The sequence below is a fragment of the Nylanderia fulva genome, unplaced genomic scaffold, assembly GCF_048542155.1.
Source record: "Nylanderia fulva isolate GAGA-0341 unplaced genomic scaffold, ASM4854215v1 Scaffold39, whole genome shotgun sequence".
NCBI classification, from domain to species: domain Eukaryota; kingdom Metazoa; phylum Arthropoda; class Insecta; order Hymenoptera; family Formicidae; genus Nylanderia; species Nylanderia fulva.
In genome coordinates, this window is record NW_028190466.1 from 863,201 (window position 1) to 885,950 (window position 22,750).

The 22,750-nt window shown below is 40.2% G+C and overlaps 3 protein-coding genes across 15 annotated transcripts in view; 1 reads left to right on the forward strand and 2 right to left on the reverse strand.

The window, feature by feature from the left end:
* Dhc64C (dynein heavy chain, cytoplasmic) overlaps positions 1–14,227 on the reverse strand; it is a 27,144-nt gene extending 12,917 nt beyond the window's left edge. For 2 of the 8 annotated variants that reach the window (XM_029321675.2, XM_029321676.2), the window contains exons 1-13: positions 13,812–14,227; positions 11,141–12,753; positions 10,924–11,059; positions 9,951–10,324; positions 9,652–9,687; positions 8,861–8,932; positions 5,227–8,577; positions 4,749–5,143; positions 4,002–4,312; positions 3,175–3,263; positions 2,962–2,991; positions 1,689–2,835; positions 590–1,085 (exon numbers count right to left, since the gene is read on the reverse strand). In XM_029321675.2, coding sequence (XP_029177508.2) covers positions 590–1,085; positions 1,689–2,835; positions 2,962–2,991; positions 3,175–3,263; positions 4,002–4,312; positions 4,749–5,143; positions 5,227–8,577; positions 8,861–8,932; positions 9,652–9,687; positions 9,951–10,324; positions 10,924–11,059; positions 11,141–12,753; positions 13,812–14,055 — 8,294 coding nt within the window. In that variant the 5' untranslated portion in view covers positions 14,056–14,227. The remainder of the gene's footprint in view (positions 1–589; positions 1,086–1,688; positions 2,836–2,961; positions 2,992–3,174; positions 3,264–4,001; positions 4,313–4,748; positions 5,144–5,226; positions 8,578–8,860; positions 8,933–9,651; positions 9,688–9,950; positions 10,325–10,923; positions 11,060–11,140; positions 12,754–13,811) is intronic. The other 6 variants (XM_029321680.2, XM_029321678.2, XM_029321679.2 and 3 more) reach the window with 6 other exon arrangements.
* A 446-nt stretch (positions 14,228–14,673) lies between these two features.
* LOC114945434 (uncharacterized) lies at positions 14,674–18,378 on the reverse strand. 2 transcript variants are annotated; one of them, XM_029321662.2, is made up of 9 exons: positions 18,082–18,377; positions 17,748–17,911; positions 17,303–17,407; positions 17,138–17,203; positions 16,941–17,056; positions 16,535–16,810; positions 16,231–16,438; positions 15,921–16,141; positions 14,674–15,844 (listed from the first exon to the last, which is right to left on the reverse strand). In XM_029321662.2, exons 2-9 carry the CDS (start codon positions 17,793–17,795, stop codon positions 14,851–14,853), a joined length of 2,034 nt encoding a protein of 677 aa, XP_029177495.1. In that variant the 5' UTR covers positions 17,796–17,911; positions 18,082–18,377; the 3' UTR covers positions 14,674–14,850. The 2 variants fall into 2 exon arrangements, with proteins under 2 accessions (XP_029177495.1, XP_085341832.1); XM_085485706.1 differs by lacking the exon at positions 17,748–17,911 and having other exon boundaries at positions 17,912–18,378.
* A 51-nt stretch (positions 18,379–18,429) lies between these two features.
* Positions 18,430–22,750, forward strand: part of ssp3 (short spindle 3) — a 63,704-nt gene continuing 59,383 nt past the window's right edge. For 3 of the 5 annotated variants that reach the window (XM_085485701.1, XM_085485702.1, XM_085485705.1), the window contains exons 1-5: positions 18,430–18,626; positions 19,177–19,398; positions 19,779–21,010; positions 21,268–22,010; positions 22,267–22,747. In XM_085485701.1, coding sequence (XP_085341827.1) covers positions 19,188–19,398; positions 19,779–21,010; positions 21,268–22,010; positions 22,267–22,747 — 2,667 coding nt within the window. In that variant the 5' untranslated portion in view covers positions 18,430–18,626; positions 19,177–19,187. Of the gene's footprint in view, positions 18,920–19,176; positions 19,399–19,778; positions 21,011–21,267; positions 22,011–22,266; positions 22,748–22,750 lie in introns of all 5 variants that reach the window. The other 2 variants (XM_085485704.1, XM_085485703.1) reach the window with 2 other exon arrangements.

The window sequence follows — 22,750 nt, forward strand, 5'->3', positions numbered from 1 at the left end:
CCTTGGATAGTCGTTTGAAGGTCACATCAAGATCACCTTCAATTTTTTTTAATGAAACCTACCATTTCTCATTATGTATTCTTGTAGCTTATCTCGAGAGCTTTCCAAAACACTGTAAAATATTTTTTTCTCAAGTACTTTTTAAGTCATTAAGGTTTGAAGATAAGATGTAATTTGTAATATATAGTTACGTACTTTATCTTAAAAGCAACTACGTGTTTTCTTTACACGTTAATTGATTAGTCTCATTATTCCGTGCATAAAAGTATTAAGGTAAGTTTACTGAAAGCTGAATAGTTCACAAGACATTTCATATTTTATGTCAAAAAAATTCTTAATTTCAAACCTTGATAACTCAAAAAGTATTTAAGAAAAAAATATTTCATTAGTGTTTTGTTTCAAGATAAGCTACAAAAATACGTAATAAAATGTAGTAGATTTCATTTAAGAAATTGAAGGAACTTCCTGTGACCTTCAAACGACTATCCAAGGTCAAATCTTTGCCACTACCTTACGTCTCTCTTGAAGCCATACAACTTTCGTCATGTTTCCGAAATAATCAAGTGTAGATAAACTGTAGATGATTTACCTGAGCATGGCGCGCGTGAATGTGGCGTAAATCTGCTTCAGGGAAGTTTCTCCGGGATAATCAACGTAGATGACGGGCACGTGTCGTAGGAATCTGTGACTGAGAGGCTTTCTGCCAGGATCCGTGGGCGGATTACAGGCGCCCACGAATTGAATCCTCTCCAGGGTGACCCAGGCCTGATCGCTGGTCCTGTAGAAGCCCTGGTGCTCTACCAATTGCCGCAGGAAAGAGATGACGCGCTGCGTCCCATAATTGTCCATGTCGGGTAAATTGATCTCGTCGCAGAAGAGGACCAGCCACTTGCCCAGCTGCACCGGGGACAGCACGACGCCGTTGGGCGTCTTGCGATACTCGCAGTAGTGATCGAATGTCTTCAGCAACAGCTCGGGGGTCGTGGCGGACGAGAAATTGAGCCCGACAACCTCCATATCCGGTAGGGCTCGCAAAGCCGAGAAAAGCGTCATGGTTTTACCGGAGCCGGGCGGTCCGCAGAGCACTGCAAGTAAATATTCATAATTATACAAGCTGTCCAGTTTTAATCAATCATCCCTCTTAACTTCAAGGAGAACATAAGATGGTGTCATCGATTTGACTTTGAATAGTCGTGTCAAGGTCATCTTCAATTTCTTAAACAAGACCTACTATTTTTCATTGCATATTCTTGTAGCTCTTCTCGAGAGCTTTCCAAAACACTATAATTAAGTTATTTTTCATTAAGTATTTTGCGAATTATAAGCCTTGAAGGTAAGTAATCTTATCTAAAAAAAATGTTACAAATTAAATATATCTTTTTTAAAACAATTATATGCTAGTCTTTACACCAATCGATTAATCTCATTATTCTGTGCACGAAAATATTAAGGTAAGATTACTGAAAACTAAATATTTCACAAGATATATTTTATATTTTATATCAAAATACTGTCAAGACTCATAACATGCAAAACACTTGATGAAAAATAACTTAATTATGTTTTGGAAAGCTCTCGAGATAAGCTATAAGAACATGTAATAAAAATAGAGGGGTTTTGTAAAAAAAAATTGAAGATAACCTTGCCCTGACCTTGCCGACGCCATCCAAGGTCCTCCATTCACTTACCCAGCGGCTTGTGCTCAGCCAACCAGGTGTACAGTAAACTCTCGTGTCTCACGGTGTCCAAGGTAGGCACAACGATGTCCGGGCTGGCGACTTTGTGAGTCTCCACCTCGATCTGAGGAACTTTGTTGCTCCAAGGCAACCATTCGCCGTGTATGTTCACCTCGAAGTCTATAATCGGTATGTTATTCTGCGAGGGTAGAGGTACAGTGGTAATCGATCGGATAAAGTCACCCAGGTCGGATCTGACCTTCAGCTTGGCGTCTCCGGCGAAGCTCCAGAGGAGCGCGTAAACCAAGCACTTGGGCATGTAACGCTCCAATTGCTCGCTCGGCAGGGGAAAGTCCGTGTGCGAGTGATTGTACTGGAGTACATTGCGCACGGCTTGATTCAGCATGGAGAAGAGGGAACTGAGAGCGCGCAGTCGCGTAAAGTCCATTATGTGCTCCTGCCGCATCGCGTACTCTAGACACCGGACCACCAGACCGTCCGGCGCGAAATAGCTCTGCATGATGCTGGCGACTTCCCGCTGCACCGTCAACGCCGGCGACAGAGTGTCCTCCTTCTCGGTGGCCTTCTTACCGAGATTGTCTTCCTCGCCGTCCTCCAGCGGGATGTTTCGCAGACGTAGCATGTAGTTCTCGAATATCATCTCCGTGGACAGGACGTCCTCCGAGAACCAGACCATACCGCAACGGGAAACGGTGGCCAGGGTGGCGTACTTGAGGTCCTGGACCTCGAACATCACCCTCACGTTCGGCGGGAGACTCAGACGCTCGCCGTTGGGCAGAGTCAGGAGTTTATTGTCGTCCAGGACCGAGTTCAAGTTCTCCACCCACTCCGGGTCGACGTCCCCGTCGAATATGATCCACTGACGCTTGTTGATCTCGCCCCTCACGTTGTCGATGATCTTCCTCAGGATGTGGGTGAACAGACCGTCCGTCCACTCGCGCGTATTCGGATCCAGCACGCCGTACAGGGTCTCCTTGCTGATCGCCTTCGGGTCGATCACGTGGGCGACGCCTTCTACGCCCTCGAAGCGCTCCAACGCCTTCAGCAGCACCTTCCAAGCCATGGTTTTGCCGGATCCGCTTGGCCCGACCATCATCAAGCCGTGGTTCAAATTGCAAATTTGATATAATTGCAGCACCTAAGTAATACATGATATATTATGTATGATCAGTGGAAGAAGATGATTTATGGCGATGCCAGTGTACTTAAAGATAAAGGAATATGAAATTTGTACAGAGTGAATTAAATTTAAGTTCAGTCTCACCTTTTCCACCCACGTCTCACCAACTGTTTCCTTAGTACGCATAAACAATATGAAAATTAAGTGTTTAAACATGAATATTTAATAGTGCAAAAATAAGTGTGTAAAGGTATTTTAATTAGTGCCATATGTGTATTGATTGGTGTCGCGAGAAAATGATTAGTGTGTTAAGTGTAAAATTATTTGTAGCGTGTAAATGAAAAGGAAATATATTACCTTCTCTTGCCAAGCGCCACCCTGCTCGTCCCCTTCGCCGCATACCAGGTATTCCTCGGCGCATACTTTTCTGATTTGGTCCTTCAATCCTACAAAGAACAAAATATATATATATATATACATGTAATAGAAATATTAAATATCTTTGTAGGTATCAACATTTTTTTTTAATTTTTCTAGGACAATACAAGCGCGTCATTCCTCAATTTTAATTTAAAAAATTATTTTGTAAAAAATAATATTAAGTTTGGTTAAATTCGATTAATATTTTTTGACAGAAATCAGCTGATAACTGTCAAAAAATATTAATCGAGTTTAAAATATTATAACATTATTATACTATAATTCTTATAACATATCACTATTTTAATACTTTTAACAGATTATTATGTTGAAATTTAATTCGCAAATTTTCACTTTATTAATATTTTTTGGCGGAAATCAGTTGATTAAAGCTTTGATTTGATAATTAAATTTTAAGATATGTTATATAAAAAAAATAAATAATGATATGTTTTAGGCCTTTAAACTCAATTAATATTTTTTGACAGTTATCAGCTGATTACTGTCAAAAAATATTAATCGAGTTTACAGTACAAAAACATATTATTTATTTTTTTTATAACATATCTTAAAATTTAATTATCAAATCAAAGCTTTAATCAGCTGATTTCTGCCAAAAAAAACTATTAATAAAGTTAATTTGCTAGTTAAATTTAAAAATAATATGTTAAAAATATTAAAATAGTAATATGTTATAATATATCTTATCTGCAATTAATATTTTTGATAGACCTTTTTTAAAAAGAGATTACGCAATAATTTACCCTTCATCTCCGCGCGCGTGTAATTCACGTTAGGGAACACGTCGCTGAGCAAGCTAAAGAGCAACGGGATGTCTTCAGCAACCAACTTGGGTACCATCGTCTCGCATACGGATTGAATGAGTATTTCCTGCTCCGGCAGATTCTCGGCGATCGAGGCCTCGTCAATGTTGGTCTCCCCGCGACTCTGCATGCCTTCCTTGATCTTCTGTATACGATCGCGCTTCACGTTTCCGGCGGAGATCAGCACCGATTTCAGAGCGCGCAGTCCGAAGTCGTAATGAGACTGATTGGAAAGTTGCTCGTCGCAGAGCCTAAAAAGAATTAAAAATTCACATTTGTAACAAACTTTGCTACGCAAAATACAATACAAGGTGTCCCATTTTTACTTAGACACTCAAATATCTCGAAATATATGTAAGATACGATCACTTTCGATTTCATTATTATGAACCCCCATTTTTATTGCATATTCTTATAGCCTATCTCAAGAGCTTTCCAAAATGCTATAATAAAATATATTTTCGTTAAATACTTTTCAAGTTATATACTAATAACGAATAAAGATATAAAGAAATTGAAAGTGACCTTCACGTGACCTTCAAATGACTATTCACGGTCAAATAAATGGTACCACTTTATGTCCCCCTTCAAACAACTTTCGTTTAAAACGTTTTTCCATATCTTTCATATTTTTTAAATGTCAAAGTTAAAATAAGACACCCCGTATATCTTGATGTAGTTGCGTACTTGAAGAACGGCACAATTTTACAGGCCAGTTTCTCCGCGGTGCGGAAGCCCTGGCTGAAGAGCATCACTTCAGCGATCAGTTGGCGATCGGGCGTGGTCATGGCGAGGGACCTGAAGAGCTTCTTCAGGTTGTCAGGTAGATTAGAACGTCCGGCGTACCCTGGATTCATGGTGATGAATATAGCCATGTCGGTCGAGACCTTGACCTGCTTTCCAACCAGTTCGACGCAAAGAGTTCCCTCCTTCTTGCCTTCCATCTGGCTCTTCAGGGCCTCCTGAATCGTTTGCACCTGTTGAGAGACAGCCGACAGCATTCGCTCCTCCAACCGATTAAATTCATCGAAGCAGCCCCAGGCGCCCACTTGACAGAGACCGACAAATATACGACCCATGGCCTGCGAAGGAACAAAAACGATCAGTAATGTATTTTCTATTTATCGCATCTTCAGGGTTGACACCAACAAAATCTGAATATTACCTGGAAATCGAATGTCTCGTCGCAATTGAACACCAGAACAAATCTTCCCAGCTGATGACCCAACGCTTTCACGGATTCGGTCTTCCCGGTGCCAGCCGGGCCGAAGGGCGAGCCACCTAGTCGAGCCTCCAACGCTTGGGTCATCGTCAGGTAACACCTGTCGGTCAACGGAGTCTGCACCAGCCGGTCCTGCACGCCCAGGTACTCAAAGCCGTAGGAGAACTTGGCGTTGGCCATGTGAATCGTGAGCTGCTGCAGCACCTCCGTCTGTCTCGGGTCAAAGTAGAACCTCATCTCGCACAGCCACTCGAAGGCCTTCGGGTTGGAGACCTTGTTGGCAATCAGGCGTCTGGTGACAGTGCGCTTGTGCACGAATTCGTTGATCAGATGCTCGAGTTTCTTCCTCCTCAGAGCCGGCTGCTCCTGGAGAACCGAATCGGCGAGCACGTTCAGGGTGCCCTCCACCTGGATGAGGACCCGCTCCAGCGAATTCTTGCTCGGGTCCGCTTGCGCCTCGTGCAGCGCCGCCTCGACGTCCTCGGACCAGAGGATCTGCGCGGCCAGAACGATGATCTGCGCCTGGTAGTTATCGCACCAGGTCATGAACGCCTGGGGATTGATGTTCCCGTCCTTGAACTGCTTGATGTCCTGGACCGCCTTCGCCAGACTCGACGCCAGCGTCACCCGCATCTCCTTCTCGACCAGGGACAGCCACTCGTTGATCTTCGGATAATCGACGGTCGACACCGGGTTCTGGAATATGACCTCCTCGCCCTCGCGCGACGCAATGCCGGTGATGATCGTGTTGTCGTCGTTCAGCAGAATCGCGGCCACGCCGGCGAACATCTTCTTGAAGTGCTTCTGCAGCCTCGCGATGTTCTTGCTGTTACCGATGATCTCCAGGAGATCCTCGTCGCCGACGAAGTAGAAGCGCGGGAAGGACGTGCGCTCTCTCTCCAGGTACTCGCCCAGCGCCTTCTGGATCTTACCCAGAAGATCGGCCAGCCGTTCCAGGGCTCTCTGAACCCCGGGGATGTTCAGGACATCGGTGACCATCGGGGACTTGGACACCTTTTTCATCAGTCCCAGGAACTCGGAGCTGATGCTTTGGAAACGCGACGTCTCCACGGGCAACAGGGTCTTAATATCCGCGCTACCTGAAAAGATGCCTTCGAGGTAGACCCATCGTCGTTGAACGTCTATCCAGACGTCGAAGAGGGCGTTGATTCTGTTAAGTTTCTCCTCCCAGGTCAGAGCTTCCTCCTCGAAGACCTTGTAATACGGCGACAGCTTCATCGCCGCCACCGAGTTGATGTGCTCCTTCACCTTGTTGAACAAGTCGTCCCAGCCGCGTATCAGTCTGCATTTGTTTTGATAATTGATCAGGTCCAGCTCGTACGTCTGCCAGGACTCGCGCACCTGTTTCAGGAACTCCTCGAGGGCCATCTCGCCCTGAGCCACGAGGATGATGTCCTTGACTATACCCTCGTTTTTCTGCAGATTCACGTCCCAGACCTGGCCCAGGGTCAGCTCGCTCAGCACCCAGTTGACCCTGAGCTGCTTCGTCAGCTGCTTCCAGTGTCTCTCCTTCAGCGCGTCGGACTTGAGCTCCACGATCAGCATGTTCACCTTCGTGTAGCTCTGCAGCATCTTCTTCACGTACTCGTACGACGAGTACTGCCGCAATCTCGCGGGGAGTTCCTTCAACTGCGCCATCATCGTGTCCAATTGCTGGCGCAGCTTGCGCGGCTGCACGGAGAGCCACGGTTTCTCGCGGGTCTCGTCGATCTGGGCCCAGATCCTGGACAATTCCGACCAGACTCCCCGGAGGTCCTGCAGTTCCTCAAAGACGACCTGCATCCTGTCCTCGCTGGTGGATATTCCACCTGGTTCCTGCAACTCCAGCGCCTCCTTCGCCTTGGCGACGTTGTCCCGCTCCTCCTTCAACCTGGCGAACTTACTCTCGAACAGCTGCAGCTGCTGCAGAGCGTCGTCCGGTCGCAGATGACCCTCCACCGGTTTGCCCCGCTCCCAGTCGCTGAGGAAGTCCGTGGTCCTCGTCTCGACCGCCTTATCCTCGGCGACGATCTTCATCTGCAGGGACGCGACCTGGGTCTGGATGCTGGTGTCCTTGCGCTTGATGATCTCGTTGAACGCGCCCCACTCGCCCTCGATGTTATCCACGTGCAGCCAGGACGACGGGAACTGGAACCTCTGACGCTCCAGGATCCTCTGGCCCTCGCGGTAGATGTCCACCTGCTTCTCCCAAGCCTTCATCTTCCGTTTCAGGGATTGTACATACGTTATGAAGCCGACCGCGTCGGAGGTGCTTGCCGCTTCGATCGACTGCTGCTCCAGGTCGCTCCTGGACTTGGACACCTGCGAGTGGAAGCTCGCCATCTCGTTACCCAGAAGAGTCCCGAATTTGCCCAGGGTTTCCTTATGCCAGGAGTCGTACTTCAAGGACACCTTGCTCTGCACCTTGGCGAAGTCTATGATGACAGGTCCGAACTCGCGCCTGGTGTCCGAGGTGTCGAAGGTGGTCCGCGTCTTCTTGATGTCGTTCAGACACTTCATCCACAGGTTGATATTCTCGCCGAGTTTCCCGTAAAGATTCCCCGGCTGCAGGTCCCAGAGCGCCTGGTAACGCAGCCACTGGTCCACGTAATCGGCCACGTCCTTCATCTTCGACTCCACCGCCTCGTAGGCGGCCTCCAGCGGTTGCTTCCCCGAAGTTAGCTTGGTAAGTAAATTTCTGTAGGTGCCAGACTCGGGTTTGTCCAGACCCACTTGGTACCTCGAGCTCTGCAGACGCACCTGCGAGGTGACGATCGCCTGCCAGGCGAATAGTTGTTGCATTATCTGAAACCGCGCGTCCTCGATGCTGGGGTACAAGTACATGGTCTGGTTGGTGATTCGGACCTCGTGGATCTGGTTCTGAATCTTTGGGTCGCCCCCGGGTTTGTGAGTAGGTTGCGCGGGCGCGTCCGTGTCCATGCTGAGGTCCACCTCCTTCTTGTGGCCGGTCAGGGCGTCGGTCCAGGCCTTGATGCCAGCCTCCAACCTGGCGGCCAGGTTCTTTTCTACCTCCTCGTCGAGCCTCGCCACCCAGATGTGCAGGTTGGAGTAGTTCTTCAACGACAGCTCGTCCACAGATTTCTGGATCTTGGAGAGGATGTCGGCGAACGTGTTCGCGGAATAGGGACATGTTTCCAGGGAGCGCACGTCGACGTCCAGCTGCTCCTCGACCACTAGCAGATCCTCCACTCTTTCTTGGAAGGAAACCACCGCGTCAGACAGACGCTGCACGTACTGATCGAGTTTGTAGCTCTCCCAAACCAAAGCGATACCCTGAATATTTTGGAAAGATATAATTCATTAATATTAAAATGACGAACGAGTGGGATGTCTTCCAGATATTTTTATGTAAAATTCCGAGTGAAATAAAAAAATTTGTACAGACGCAATTTTTTTATTGTATGTATCTTCTTATGTTTTTTTTTATTTATACGATTGCAAAAAAAAGTTACCGAGAATGCAATCTTTTTAACATTTAATATTGATTTATTAATTATAAAAGTAAATTAAACAAAATAACAAAGTGTAATACATACCAAGACACAATTTTACTTACCTCAGAGATCAATTGCAGAACATCTTTACGCATCCCAGCAACCAAAGGTATAATACTGGCCTTGTCTTCAATCTAAATAGAGAAATTCGTTTGATTATACTTAAAAATGTTTGCAAATAATGTACAGTACAGTTTTACGACATAAAATTCTCATTCAATAAATACTCGAACTCAAGAATATGCATACTTAAAAATTCAATATAAAGTCGTACGATGGTTGTTATATTTACTTATATCAGACAGAACATTCTTATATGTATTACGTTGCCTCCAAGCAATCCTCCGGATATGCGGATAGCCTCAAAGTCAGTTAACTTCGTCAAGATAAGATTTACAATTATATAATATAATATATATTAATACAATTATATTATATAATATAATAATATAATAATATAATATACAATATTATATTACATATTATTATGTTGTATTATTTATATTTATTACAATTATATATTAATATTTATCTTCTCTTTTACATACAAAACAATTTAATTAGCATTTACGTCTTTACTTATATATCCTTTAGATTTTTTTTTAAATTGACAGTTTGTTGAATTTTCCTAGTTGTTTTTTAGACCTGCCGCACATCCGTACAAGCCTACATGTATTTGAAAACAACTGATACAACTGATTGTCAAATGTAATATATGTATAAATCAGTCAAGAAAATAAACTTGTATTATCTTGCATTACAAATCTCTCTACTAGTTAAGCAGGCAAACAATAAGAGTATTTGCTATATGTAGGCAAGATGCATAATTCCTGGAAGCGTCAAGTATGACTACCTTTAGTGCGGGACAATGGGGACTCCGATTGGTAAGCTAAAAATATTGGAGATCCAAGGAATTAGAGATATCAATTATTCTAATATCTTCAACACACACCTGGCACTAGTATCCTATTATAATCTATCACTTTGTTCAAAGCTCTTAAGCTCTTAAAGCTTTTGTATAAAAGTTGCCTATCGTTATGTAACATTGATATATAATTGCAATAGAAAAATACCCAGAAAATGAAAACTTTCAACTTTTGGATGTGAGTGGGAATTTGAAAAAAATAATAATCGCCAACTTCATCGTCTCACCTTCTCGAGTGTTCTCTCGTAAGTTCTGATACTCTCGATGAGACTGATGGCGAAGGGATACAATTGATTAGCCTGATGAGCCTTATTCACGATAGGCAGAGGAACGCGGAAGCCGAGGTTCCTCAAGTTCCTCACTTCTTTGGACAGCGTGATAATCTCGGGGAGGAAGTTCACTTTCAGCTTCAACACATTCCCGCGTCCCGTCCTCGAGCGCACGCTTTCGATCGTGAAGATACGTCCGGTTACACCGAGATTTCGTGCCTGCACCTTACGAGCCCAATCATCGAAGATCTCTTGCGTCGACAGCTTCATCCGGAAGCTATCCCCGTCGGCTTTCAGCTTCTGACCCTCGATGTGACTCTCCCATCCTTTACCTAGAGATATTCGCATTACATTAAATCAAGAAAAATATATATTTTAAAATATATAGATATATAGATCTTTAAAAATTTTAGAGAATAATATTATATTTCAAAGATGTACTTTTTCAAGAAGATATTTTACATGCTAAAAAAGATATATTTTTTTGAAAGATTTTTCAAAAAAAATATATACATATATATCTTCCTTTTAAAAATGTAAAATATTCTTTTTAAAAATACTTTCTTTAAAATATATTTTCATAATACATGTTCATTAAAAAATATTAAACACTTTAAGAAAGACATCATTTTAAAGAAGATATATTTTTTAAAAAACATATATATTTTAAAGAAGATATTTTACATGTTAAAGAAGATATATTTTTAAAGATTTTTCAAAAATATGTATATATCTTCTTTTTAAAATGTAAAATATTCTTCTTAAAAAAATATCTTTAAAATATATCTTCATTAAAAAATATTAAATACTTATACATATATATATATCCTATCTCTTCTTTAAACTATATTTTCTTTAAATTGTGATATATCTTCATATATCTTCTCATTCAAACAATATCTTTTTAAAATGTAAAAAAATGAGAAATTACCTAAAACATCCTCGACGCGTTTCAAATACATGGTCAATTGGTAATCAATTTGCTTGACCCATATTATTGATCCTGCAACAGGCGGCAAGTCCCTCACCATGCTCATCCTGCAGCATTTGCTCTGCGCGTATTGAACCTGTGGAAAATATTTCAGAGTCACAACACGCATTTCTTTGTGTTTCAAGCTATGAAATGAAACCATCTCAATATCCGATACCTTGAACTTCTCGTGCAACGCCTCGATGTCGTCTTTGACCCTCTGTATAAGCTGCGTCTGATACTCCCTGATGGCGCCCCGGATGTGCGGGCGCACGAAGAGCGCGTTGAACCTGGAGAATATCCTGAACATCTCGTTCGCGTTCTTCGCCGTCCCCAGTTGATCCCGAAGATGGGCCGTGATTCTGGCCTCCACGCGCTCTATACGCTCCTCGTATCTATGCACAGCGGCGTCCCAGGACTCCTGACCCTCCTTGGTGATGTCCAGACAGTCCACCTCCTTCACGTTCTCGTACGCCAGGTTGACCTCGCTGTTGGCGTTCGCGTCCGCGGCGTCCAGGGCGAACTCCACCTTCACGTTGTCGTTGTCGGTGTTCTCCAGCGTGGAACTGTTACTGCTCTGACGTACCGTAGGTCGGAGAACGCGAACTATCACCGTCCTCAGCTGCTCGTGCTGCCTGCGGAACCGGCGCATGTGTTCCATCCGCGACTGCAGTTTCTTGTGGGCCGGCAACACCCTCCACACCATCTTCATGTGCTCATCCCGCTTCTTCTTTACCACGTCCCTCAGCAGACCTGTCAGCTTGTCGTACTCGTCGTCCCAGGTGGTGAACACCTCGAAGCACTGAGCCATCACCTTCTCGAAATCGTCGAACGGGATGTGCATCAGTCGTCGCGTACCCAGTACCTTCAGCAACTGCTGGCCCAGATCCCGCGAGATGGCCTCCACCAATCTCAGGACTCTCTGAATCGGATACTTGGTGCTGCGAATCTTTCGCAGATGCATGAAGATCTGTTGCACGCTGCTGCGGATCCTCTCCAGCTCCGTGGCCGATAACAGATCGTTAATAGGGAAATCCTTCATTAGCGGATTGTAATCGTTCACGGTGGCCAGAGCCTGTTTCAGACCGGTGTCCGTGTCAAAGCTCACCGTGGCGTGGAATCTCTTGCCGTGTTTGAGTATATCAAGGGTCAGCGAGATCTCGATGCTCTCCCGTTTCTCCTGGATACGGTGCAACGCTCTCTCGAGGTTCAGCCAGAACGAGATCTCTTGAAGCGCCGTGCCCGATTCCGGGTCGCGATTCAGCTTCGTCACCTTCTGGATCTCCTTGATCCACCTGTTCACCCCGTTCTGCAATTGATTGAGGAACGTCGAGTCCTCCACCTTGTCCCCGAAGTCGGCGACTTTGGGTTTGCGACCCTCCTCCTCGCACTGCTTGATCACCTGGGCGACGATCGGGTGCACCGGTAGGGAAATCTCCGGGATATCGATGTTCTGCTGCAGATGCAGCAGCCCCATCTCGAGCTCGGCGATCTTCTTCTCCACCAACGGTACCATCTTGTCGCCGTCCCGGTGGGCGCGACCGGTTTCCTTCACGTAGCTCTTAAAATAGGGCGCCATGGTCTTGCTGATCGCGTGTAGAGTCTCGTACGGCGGTCCATCGGAAAATGTAATCAAACGGACTTGGGAATGAATGGACTTGTCGCTCTCAATGACGACCCCACGTTTGGTCAGAACCAGGGAGGCCATCTTCGGATTTGAAAAGTGGATCTCGTTGGATAGGTAATAAGTTGCATTCTCCTTGTCTTCATCTCCTTCCCCACTGTCTTCTTCTGCAAAGAGAGAGATAAACAGATATTAATTATGTGATAATGTTTTTCAGCAAACAGCTAAATCACAATTATAATTATGATAAAGACTGAAGACTCTTTTAATTATACGCTATATACAGGATGCAACAAAAATGTGGACCGTTAACTTTAGCAGTATAAAAAATGATTTTTTAATCGAATGTTTCAGAATGAATTCTTTTTTATTTCTAATATCTAACCCAAATGATTGTTGTGATGCATTTCTTGACATATGTTTGTGTGAATTTCGTTGCTCATTTCAAATACTCCACATTTTTCTTACGTAGCCTGTATATAGAATGTTTTACTTATCCTATAAAATATAATAATACAATTATATAATTTCTTTATATATATTAAAAACTATTTTTATATAATAAATTACATCATATTATGCAATAAACTAATAAAATATAATACAAATATATAATTTATTAAAAATATTTACGTAATAAATTAATTATTTCGAAAATATATAGTAACAATAAAATAATACATAATTTCTTTACAATTATATGTACAGTATATACGAAATTTCATGTGATTATCGATTAAGTATTCCGGATTAAAAAGAAAGATAGAGTGATTTCGGATTTGTTGTGAAACTGCCTGGAAGAAATTGACTCGAAAATCGGATGTAAATAAAGCGGTTAGGTGTGAAGAAACGAGCGCGTCGGTCGATATATTAATTAATGCGTTACCATATATATCGATCTTCGAGGGAGTGAGTCATATCTTGTCCAAGGTGTGTGCGTGTGAATGTCGCGATTGATTTTCAGGACGCGAATTTTTTTCTCCCACGTCAACCCTTCTGTCAAAAACGAGGTGTCAAAGTGACTTAACCTTTCCGCATAATTTCCCATAATTTCTCAAGGTACCTGAATATCCATACAATGCTGGAAAAATCGCGCGCCGACAGAAGGGGTTACAAATGTACCGTTAACGGAGTCCGGTACGCATATACCGGGTGAAACGGATGAAACGTCATCTCCGAGAGCGATCGAGAAAAAAAAGAAAGAAATGTCATATATATATGTCACCTTTGGTCGAGCTCCTCTGGATGTAGAGCGAGCTGACTTGCGAGTCGCCGAGAAACTTGCGCACGCAGTCCTGGTTGTAGCGCTCCTCCAGGGCGAAGTTGAACGCGGGCGGCACCGCATCCTCGTCCGGCAGCAGCACCGTGACGGCTTTGCGCAGATAATTGGCGAACGTCGGGAACTCGACGATCGAGACGTTCTGCGACTCCGGGGACGGTTCCCCGGAGCCGTCCAAGGAGTCGCCCATATCCCGGGTGTATATCACACTTTATTGCGTTTCCGAGCTTACGCTTCGCCGAGGCTGCGGGTCGGTTGATCGAACCTCCCCCCACTACTCTTCCTCCGGATTGAACTGTCAAGCGGCCACCAGCGATCGCCACCGACTGTCACGAGCCACGAACATGAACTATGACGTTTCTCCACGCGTTGTTCAAAGTTCACGAGAAGCTGCTCGTCTCTAGGGATCTCTGGGGATTTTGTTGCAGCGTTTTCATTGGCTGATCCGAGACTAAAACGTAATCTAGTAAATTTCTATACGAGTTTTCCCGCGCTTTTTGTATGTGAAAAAATAAAAATTGTAAAAGATTAGAAAAAATGTAGAAAATGCTAAAACAAATTTATTCATTTTATAATTATTTTATTTTATTTCTCTGTTTTTTTTTATTCTCGTTTTCTCTTTCTAACTAAAAATATACAATTTTTTAAATTTATAAATAATCTAATTCAAATATTCATATATGTATATAAATTTTTTAAAATTTATATTTTACTTAAATTAAAATTATATTTTATTAATGATATATTAATTAATTATATTACATTTTTAAGTATAAGTATTTTATTTTAAATAAAATAATACACTAAATTATATTTAAAAGTTAAATATATTAATGTAAGATATAAATTTTTTTTAAATCTGTAAAATGTACTAAAACATACAGAATATATTAAAATCGAAAAGCTAGACAATAAACAATTGAAAATATCTAGTAATCGATTTTTAAAGATAACAAAAACTTATCATGTACATATCGCTTTATTGTTAAGAATTTTCATTCTCTTCATTACTTGTGTTCTCTTCATCACTTGAATTGTCTATCATTTCATCCTCAGAATTTTCACCACTTCCTACAAATGTCTCCTCCTGGAGAAAAGTGGGTGGTAGTTTTGTAACAAATTGTGTAGCTTGTGTTTCAAGGAGAATCTGTGGTAAAAATGATTCCCTATCTTCCGTCTCGCAGGCTTCTTTGAATGGTGTATTAAAAGTATTTTTGTATTTTAGCACTCTTCTAGAATCCGAGTCATCAATCTTTCCTTGAATAGATGAGTCATCATTTTTCATCTTACAAGTGGAAGGAATTATTCTTTCATATTTTGAATTAATGTCATCTGATGGATTCGATGACCATATATAGTTAGAAGGCATCGGTGGTGGAATAGGTATAAATTGACAGTCCTCATTGTTATCTTCAATATTCGATGCAGAATCCTTCGACATATTTTTATATAAACGTTGCAGGGCCTTAAATTCTCGCTCAGACATAGATTTATGTTTCTCAACAAGGGCCTCCTTCAACTCGCTCATAAAACTCTTCGCCAAAAGTTTATCCAGTTTTCGCTGCTCCAATGTATACTCGTCTGTATCTTCGTGCAAAGGTTCTAAATAATCATCTTTAATATATTCCTCGAATACTTCATCGAGAATCTCTGGCTCTGAATCCATTATTACAGGCAAATTGAGATTTTGATCTATCGTAGTGTGATTAGTTACAGACTGATCCTCCTTCGGTTTACTGAATCTTGATTTTGATGTTAATAAAATAACAAATTCCATCAGACTCTTAGCTGTATCGATCTCTTTGAATGCTTTGTCCAACTTTTGCATCAGTATCTCAGTCGTTTCATTATCAATTTCCTGACTGATGCAGTTATCGATGTCTTTAAATACTGAAAACACTTGATTATAACCCGACTGTAGCTTATACGATGCCAGATCTAATTGAACAGTCGGGTCCTGCCATTTAGCTTTCTGTGCCCTAAAAAAATATTTGACTTGACGTCTTGTTCATAATTTTTAATTTTAAATACAAATATAAGGACATATCAACTTACTTGTGTCGAACTGGCTCCAGTTTACAACTATGATAAGCATTAATGATTTCCGACAACTTAACTTTATGTGCTGTCAGTTCCTTAATTAGGGTGCGAACTATATGAACTAATTTCGTTTCAGGAATCATTTGATGAGAAAATATCCAAGTATTGCTATCGTATGCAATAGCTAATAAATACAACATTTCTGATTGGACCAGAAGATAGATGTGATACAGTTTCTGTAAAAGAAATATAAAAATATATGATGAGAGAGAAAAGTTTATCATAAAAAAATATAGATTTAAAAATTTAATATTGTGTTATTTACCTTCAATGCCTGATAATCGATTTTATTAGATATCTCAAACGAATTAGATTCGAATTTTGTAAACAATTCTTCGTTAAGTACATTTGGCGGCAATAATTTTACAATTAATAAGGAACATTGATAATATATATGCGAAATATTTCCCATAAACGAGACTAAAGTTTCCATTAGAGATTGCACATATTGCAACTTTTTCCCCATGATATGCCTAGAATAGAAACAAAAATAAACAAATAAAAACAAGTTTCCCATAGATTTAAATATTTGTGTATCTAAAATTCGACGAATTTACACGAGTACTTACGAAAATTGTTGGAAACATATTTCGAAATTAAATTTTATTCTATAATTACGTCGCAAAATCTTGAGACTTTCCTTACATATGGCAAGAAGTTCATTTTGTAATGAAATAACGTTTTTTAAATCTCTATTTGCACGAAAACGCGAGTGTTTTATGTAACCAGCGCAGCAGATTGCAGATGATGCGAATAACGTTGGTAACACCTTAAATTCACACCATGAAATGCACGTTGATGAGATTAATACTACTCCAGCCACAATTAATTCCTGCAGTCTTATTCTGCAAAAAATAATTCCATCAGTTAATCATAATTCTAGAAACTTTATAGAAATAAAAATAAAATACACACAGCATCACATATAAATAAATAAACACGCAGAAATATTTGATATAAAAGGATAATAATTACTTTTTAGAATTATCATTGCGCTTGCTTACAAAATCGTTAATTGCAGAAAAATGATCGTTCAACAAAGCTTCTGCATTCAAAATGGTGCTCAATTGCTTTTCAGAAATGCTCTTCTCCTGTAAATATTATGCAGTATAATTAAATAGAATATAAATTGCACAATTATGCAAATAGTTACTTCCAAAGAATGCAAATACCTGCATTATCCAGGAGTAAAAAGAAAATAATTGTGTGTAAATCTTCTGTATGGTACTTGTAGTATTCTGAAAAAATAACAATTGTATATCTTTAGTGCACAGTATGTAAAATTTACACTTTATTAAGAGTATCCATGCATTTTACAGATAATATATAAAATTTACAAGATTTAAATATTCCTTCTCTTCCAAACATGTTGTCTTAGGTATGGATACGCTTTCGAAGTCTGTGTAACCCAATTTTGACAGATGTACATGAAGAGCGCTACCCTGTAAAATAAATCAAGTTAGTTTTTTCACCAATATTAATTCTAAAATTATAAATTAAAATTATATATTATTTCTTGTTATTCTTAAATGAATTATCTTTGTAATTTGAACTTGTAGAACGCAAAGATTGTATTTAAATTAAGAAATGGTATTGTCAGATTAAAAGAAAAATAAATAACAGAATAATAGTAACATGCATTAATTTCTTTTTAATATTTTTAACTTTAATTTCACACCAAAAAAATAGTGAAAAATATGTATATAAATATAACCTCCTCATTTTGTTTACAATGATAAATTTTCTTTAAAAAAAAAATGAATTTCTTAGAAATTATCATACTTGAATCACGACATTCTCGTCTTCCTCGTCCACGTTATTTACTTCCATTATTATTATTTAAAAATATAATATCACGTATAATATTCCAGTAATGTACACATCATGTCGCAAAATATTTTGCAAAATGACTCGTTTTAAAGAGAGAAAAATACAGATTTATTGACCTGAAGTAGAAAAAAGCCATTAGAATCCAACAATTTTTTAGTACAATTTTTTTCATGAAATTTCATCATTTTTTGTCAAACGTCAAAAATGTCAAATGCATGTGTCATTCATTCAGGTAGTCGCGTACATGTGTAACCTAACCTAACTAACATAACATAACCTCTCTTACATGAAATTCCATCATTTTTCATCACGTGTCAAACGTCAAATGTCAAACGTCAAATTTCAAACGTCAAATGTCAAACGTCAAATGTGTCATTCATGTTTTCGCATACATGTGTGACTAACATAACCTAACCTAACTAACATAACATAACATAACCTCTCTTACATGAAATTCCATCATTTTTCATCACGTGTCAAACGTCAAATGTCAAACGTCAAATGTCAAATTTCAAACGTCAAATGTCAAACGTCAAATGTGTCATTCATGTTTTCGCATACATGTGTGACTAACCTAACCTAAACCTAACCTAACTTTACCTCCCCCCTTTTCTCTCCCTTTACCTAACCCAACCTCTGGGGATCGCGCATGCGCGAGAAATCCGATCAGCAGCCAGAATAACCAACAAAGAGCCAGGAAACTCGTGTTTACCCCCCGTTTGACGTACATAATTGCGCGTAAAATGTCATGCATCGTTCCTCAAATGTCATTTACGAAACGTGATCGTGCGAGGGCCGGAGGATCGTTCTGCGACTTCTCGTAATTGTCAGGTATCGACTGTTAAAAATCACGAAATGCGCGAAAAAACGCGGGCAAAGTCGCACGTTTGTAAAAACGCGTTCGCGTGACGTAAGTCGTATGTTTGACAAGTGTAAATATTAGCGTGTATACGAGATACAGCCTCTGTGTCGACGTGTCGGTCCGTCTGTCATCTTTGTTTATCTCTCAAAAAAAAAAAAAAAAAAAAAATATATATATATATATTTTTTTTTTTTTAAATTACAAGGATACAACCTCGGCAAGACCGGATGACATTACTCGTAGGTCGTTGCATGATGCTAAGGTTTAATCCTGTCTTAGCATTTCTTTATGTATAATTGTCTATCAAACTATTCTGTATATTATAAAAATTATACGTAATATAAAATTAATATGTATATAATATATAATTTAATGTGTATATTTATTAAATATATTATACAATTTTTTTTTTCATTGAATATGCTTTATGTTATATTTTATTTCTCAAATTTTGACAAGTTTAATGATTGATAAACAGTATTCTAAATTTTTTAAATTCTGCCTTGTTTGTCAATTTAGGAACCTGTAAAATGGCAGACGTCAGGTTACTCCTTCAGGAAGAAGGACGTGCAGCCAGGAACTTGGTAGCATTTAATGTGCCTGTTGGTAATGATAATATAGAGAAAATCACAAAGAAACCGCCCAGTGTGCCAAGGCAGGTTCAGTCAGGCACAACAAAGCGATCTATGAAACCAACTACGAGAGTGAGATCTGCTTCTACAGGTCGTGACAAGAAATCTGGTAAGGCAACCTTTCTTTTGTAAAAAAGAACTAGAAAATAACATTTAGAAATATTGTAAATACTTTAAAAAATATGAAGTAATTTATTAATATTTAAATCATAATTTTATATTATTTATTAAATAATTTTAAATAATAATGAGTACTAAATAATAATTTTTATATAGAATAAAATTATTCTATATATAATTATTCACTGAATTTTAATAATAGACGGTTTCTCTTCATTTATGTAATTTTTAAAATTAGAATAGTTCAAATAATTCATTAAGAGAGAGAGAGAGAGAGAGAGATCTTATAAAACTTCTGCAATTATGTTAAAATGTTTTTTGTAAGAGAATAAATTATACAACTCTTACTAATGTATATTATTTGTACAGAATTACAGGCACGATACTGGGCATTTCTATTTGGAAATTTGCAAAGAGCAGTCGACGGTATTTATCAAACATGCGAGGAGGATGAAAATATCTCCGAATGTAAAGAAGTCATTCTGGTGCTGGAAAATTACACTCGGGACTTTCACAACTTAATAGAATGGTTTAAAGTCAAGTGGGCTTATGAGAATTCCTCGCCACCATTGAGGCGAACACCTCTGGCGTGGGAGGTCAGGAAGACTTCTCCCTGTCGTATGTGGAATTCTACAATAACTCCCAAATGTACTAGTCCCTTGCAGAGAGTTAGTCCGACAGAATTTGTTTGCAAGAGTCCAGTTGAGCAAACCATATGTGAAAATAAAATTGCAACGGATAATAAAGTTAATCATGTGAAGGAAGAATTCGTCCATAAACTATTGAAGGATAATAAAAACAACGTTTGCAAGAATTGTTCCTCTGATATCAAAGAGAAACGCAAGAACGGGAGTCAAACGGTGAACAAGGAAAAATCCGCGTCGAGCAAAGCGCTGAAAGTATTTGTGAAACAGACTGTGCAATCGAAGGGGAATAGTTTCGCGTGCGATTCTAAAAATAAGATGGATGTTAGGAATAATTCTAAACAAACTAAGGACTTGCACAGTAACGTTGCAAAGTTAACCGATTCCAACTTATCTGTGGAGAAGCGAGAACAGTATAAAAGTGACAAAGATATTCAACCGTCTTCTTGTAGCAACTGCGAAGTTAGTATGAAAGATGGTAAGATGGAGGGAAAAAATATGGACAGCAAATTGTCGTGTGATAAAAGTAACGTTGGATTAGGAAAGCACGAAATTAACGCCAAAGTTAAGAAAGACAGTATTAAAAGGCGCGAAAACAGTCATATTAATACTGAGAGAGTGAATGTAAAAACACCCATCGCTCAGAATCCTTCAGAAAAAATTAATCCAGTTAATTGTCAAGTAAATAAACATCCCCCCCATGAAATCGCTGATAAATCGAATAATAAGGATATCCGTAATGCATCATCCGGCCCTGTAATGATGAATGCAAATAGACCTGCTTACTCGACTGTGTCGCAAACGAAATCCAAAGCGCAACCGTCGACTTCGAGCGAAGCTCCAAAGTTTATTAGAAGTAAGACTTGTTTAAGCGACAAGAATTTACACGCTTCGAATAAAACGAGGCCCGGGACGTCTGTTATTGTGAGAGGACGATTTCAAACTCCAGAAAACAAGGTATCTCCTTGTTATGTTTTAAGGAATGGGTTTATTTTGCGAATCATATTTCATATATTCTAACAATAAATTTATTGAAAAAAAAAATATATATATATAATATTTTTTAAAGAATATCTTACAAGATGTTTTATTAATAATGTACTTACACATACATATATGATAGAATTTTTATCAATATTATATAACATTTATATTTTTATCACAAAATTCGCACAGATTTTAATTTAAATTAATTCAAAATATATTTTTTTCAGTTATCGGAACAAAACATCTTAAAGAAAGATCAAAATAGAGACATAAATGGATCGGTGGAAGTTTTAACCAAACCAACGGTACCTCCAAAGACAAAGGATGAGAGCGATGGCTGGCAGACAGTTAGGAACCGCTGTAGAAGAGGGAGCACCCACAACTTAAACATGTCTACGCGCTTTCACAAACCAAGCACTGCTCTATCCTTGCCAGCCTTGTCCATAGAGAGTCCATCGGAGAAGATAAAGAAGACCAGTTACACTCCCGATGGGAATAACAAGCAGAGGAAGAAATGCATTGTGGGAAAAACTGGCAAGAACATGAACAACGAGGTTGAGAAGGTGAAGGGAGAATTTATGACGTCTACGATCAAGAGTAATCTCGAAGATACACTGAAGAAGAATACTTTAAATCTGTGCGACAATTCAACGTCGGTGATCGCAGCTATATTTAAGAACGACGCGGAGCTACTCGAGAAACGCATTCAACAGTTCATGGCTGCACAGGCGGAGAGGGAGAGAATCATTTTGGAGGAAGAGAGAAAGACGGAGGAAGCGGACTCCCAGAGATCTCAGCAGCTGTCGGACGAAGAGGCGTCCTTGAAGCGACAAATTATGGAATTGGAGTCCAGCGAGATCGACGTCGACACGGAAACGGACGAGACGGATGGCGAAATGGTCCTTGAAATGGAAGACGAGCCTACGGTGTCGCTCAGCAATGTTACTGATGACATCAGCTTGGAGGATAGGTACCTATAAGCTGGACATTTGTACAGGATGGTTCAAAAGTTCGGCAACTGCCAATTATCTTCGGAAATAGTGGTCAGAAAAAGATTAAGTTGACCTTGAAATGACTAAATTTGATCCTTAGATCAAATTCAAGGTCATCATCAGGTGCCTTATATTGAGCCCTACAACTTTTGTGGTTCACATTTTTTCCGAACTTATGAACCACCCTATCTCGATATTGTTGCCACATTTTGTTAATATAAATTGAAATTGCAGGTACGAAAATATGTTGGAGGGAATGTCTTGGGCCGAACGGGTCGACACTCTCGCGCAGTTGCGCGCTTTGGTGGCTCGTCATCCGGGACGCGCCTTGGAATTGCATCAAAAACTGTCGTCTCCGTCGCGAAAGAGATCCCTTCCCGAGACGTTGAGAAGGTACCAGGCGAAGCAGGCTTGCGCGCAGCACAAACGTCAAAAGTTGCTGATGGAGAAGTCGCAACGATTGCGAGAGCTCTTGAACAAAGTGGAGGATGTCAAGAGCGCGAAGAATCAATTGATAGAGGACAAACGGATCAGGATGGAGATGAGGCTTAAAAGGGCGGAGGAAAATAGGACGCAGCATTTGTTGGAAATTGTGAGGAAGGCGCACGACGAGGACTCGAAATTGAAGGAGATAGCTTTTATCAATGAACTGGAGGCGCAGAATAAGAGGCACGATTTTATGGCGTTGTGCCAGGAGCAGGAGGAAAGATTGCAGGTG

Excerpts from the sequence above, each read along its gene's own strand:
- LOC114945434 (XM_085485706.1), bottom strand. The coding sequence starts at position 17,980 with ATGATGAAATTTCATGAAAAAAATTGTACTAAAAAATTGTTGGATTCT. Across the intron at positions 16,811-16,940 it reads CGCAATGATAATTCTAAAAA|AATAAGACTGCAGGAATTAA; the intron begins GTAATTATTATC and ends TATTTTTTGCAG. Across the intron at positions 16,439-16,534 it reads ATATGTTTCCAACAATTTTC|GCATATCATGGGGAAAAAGT; the intron begins GTAAGTACTCGT and ends TTTCTATTCTAG.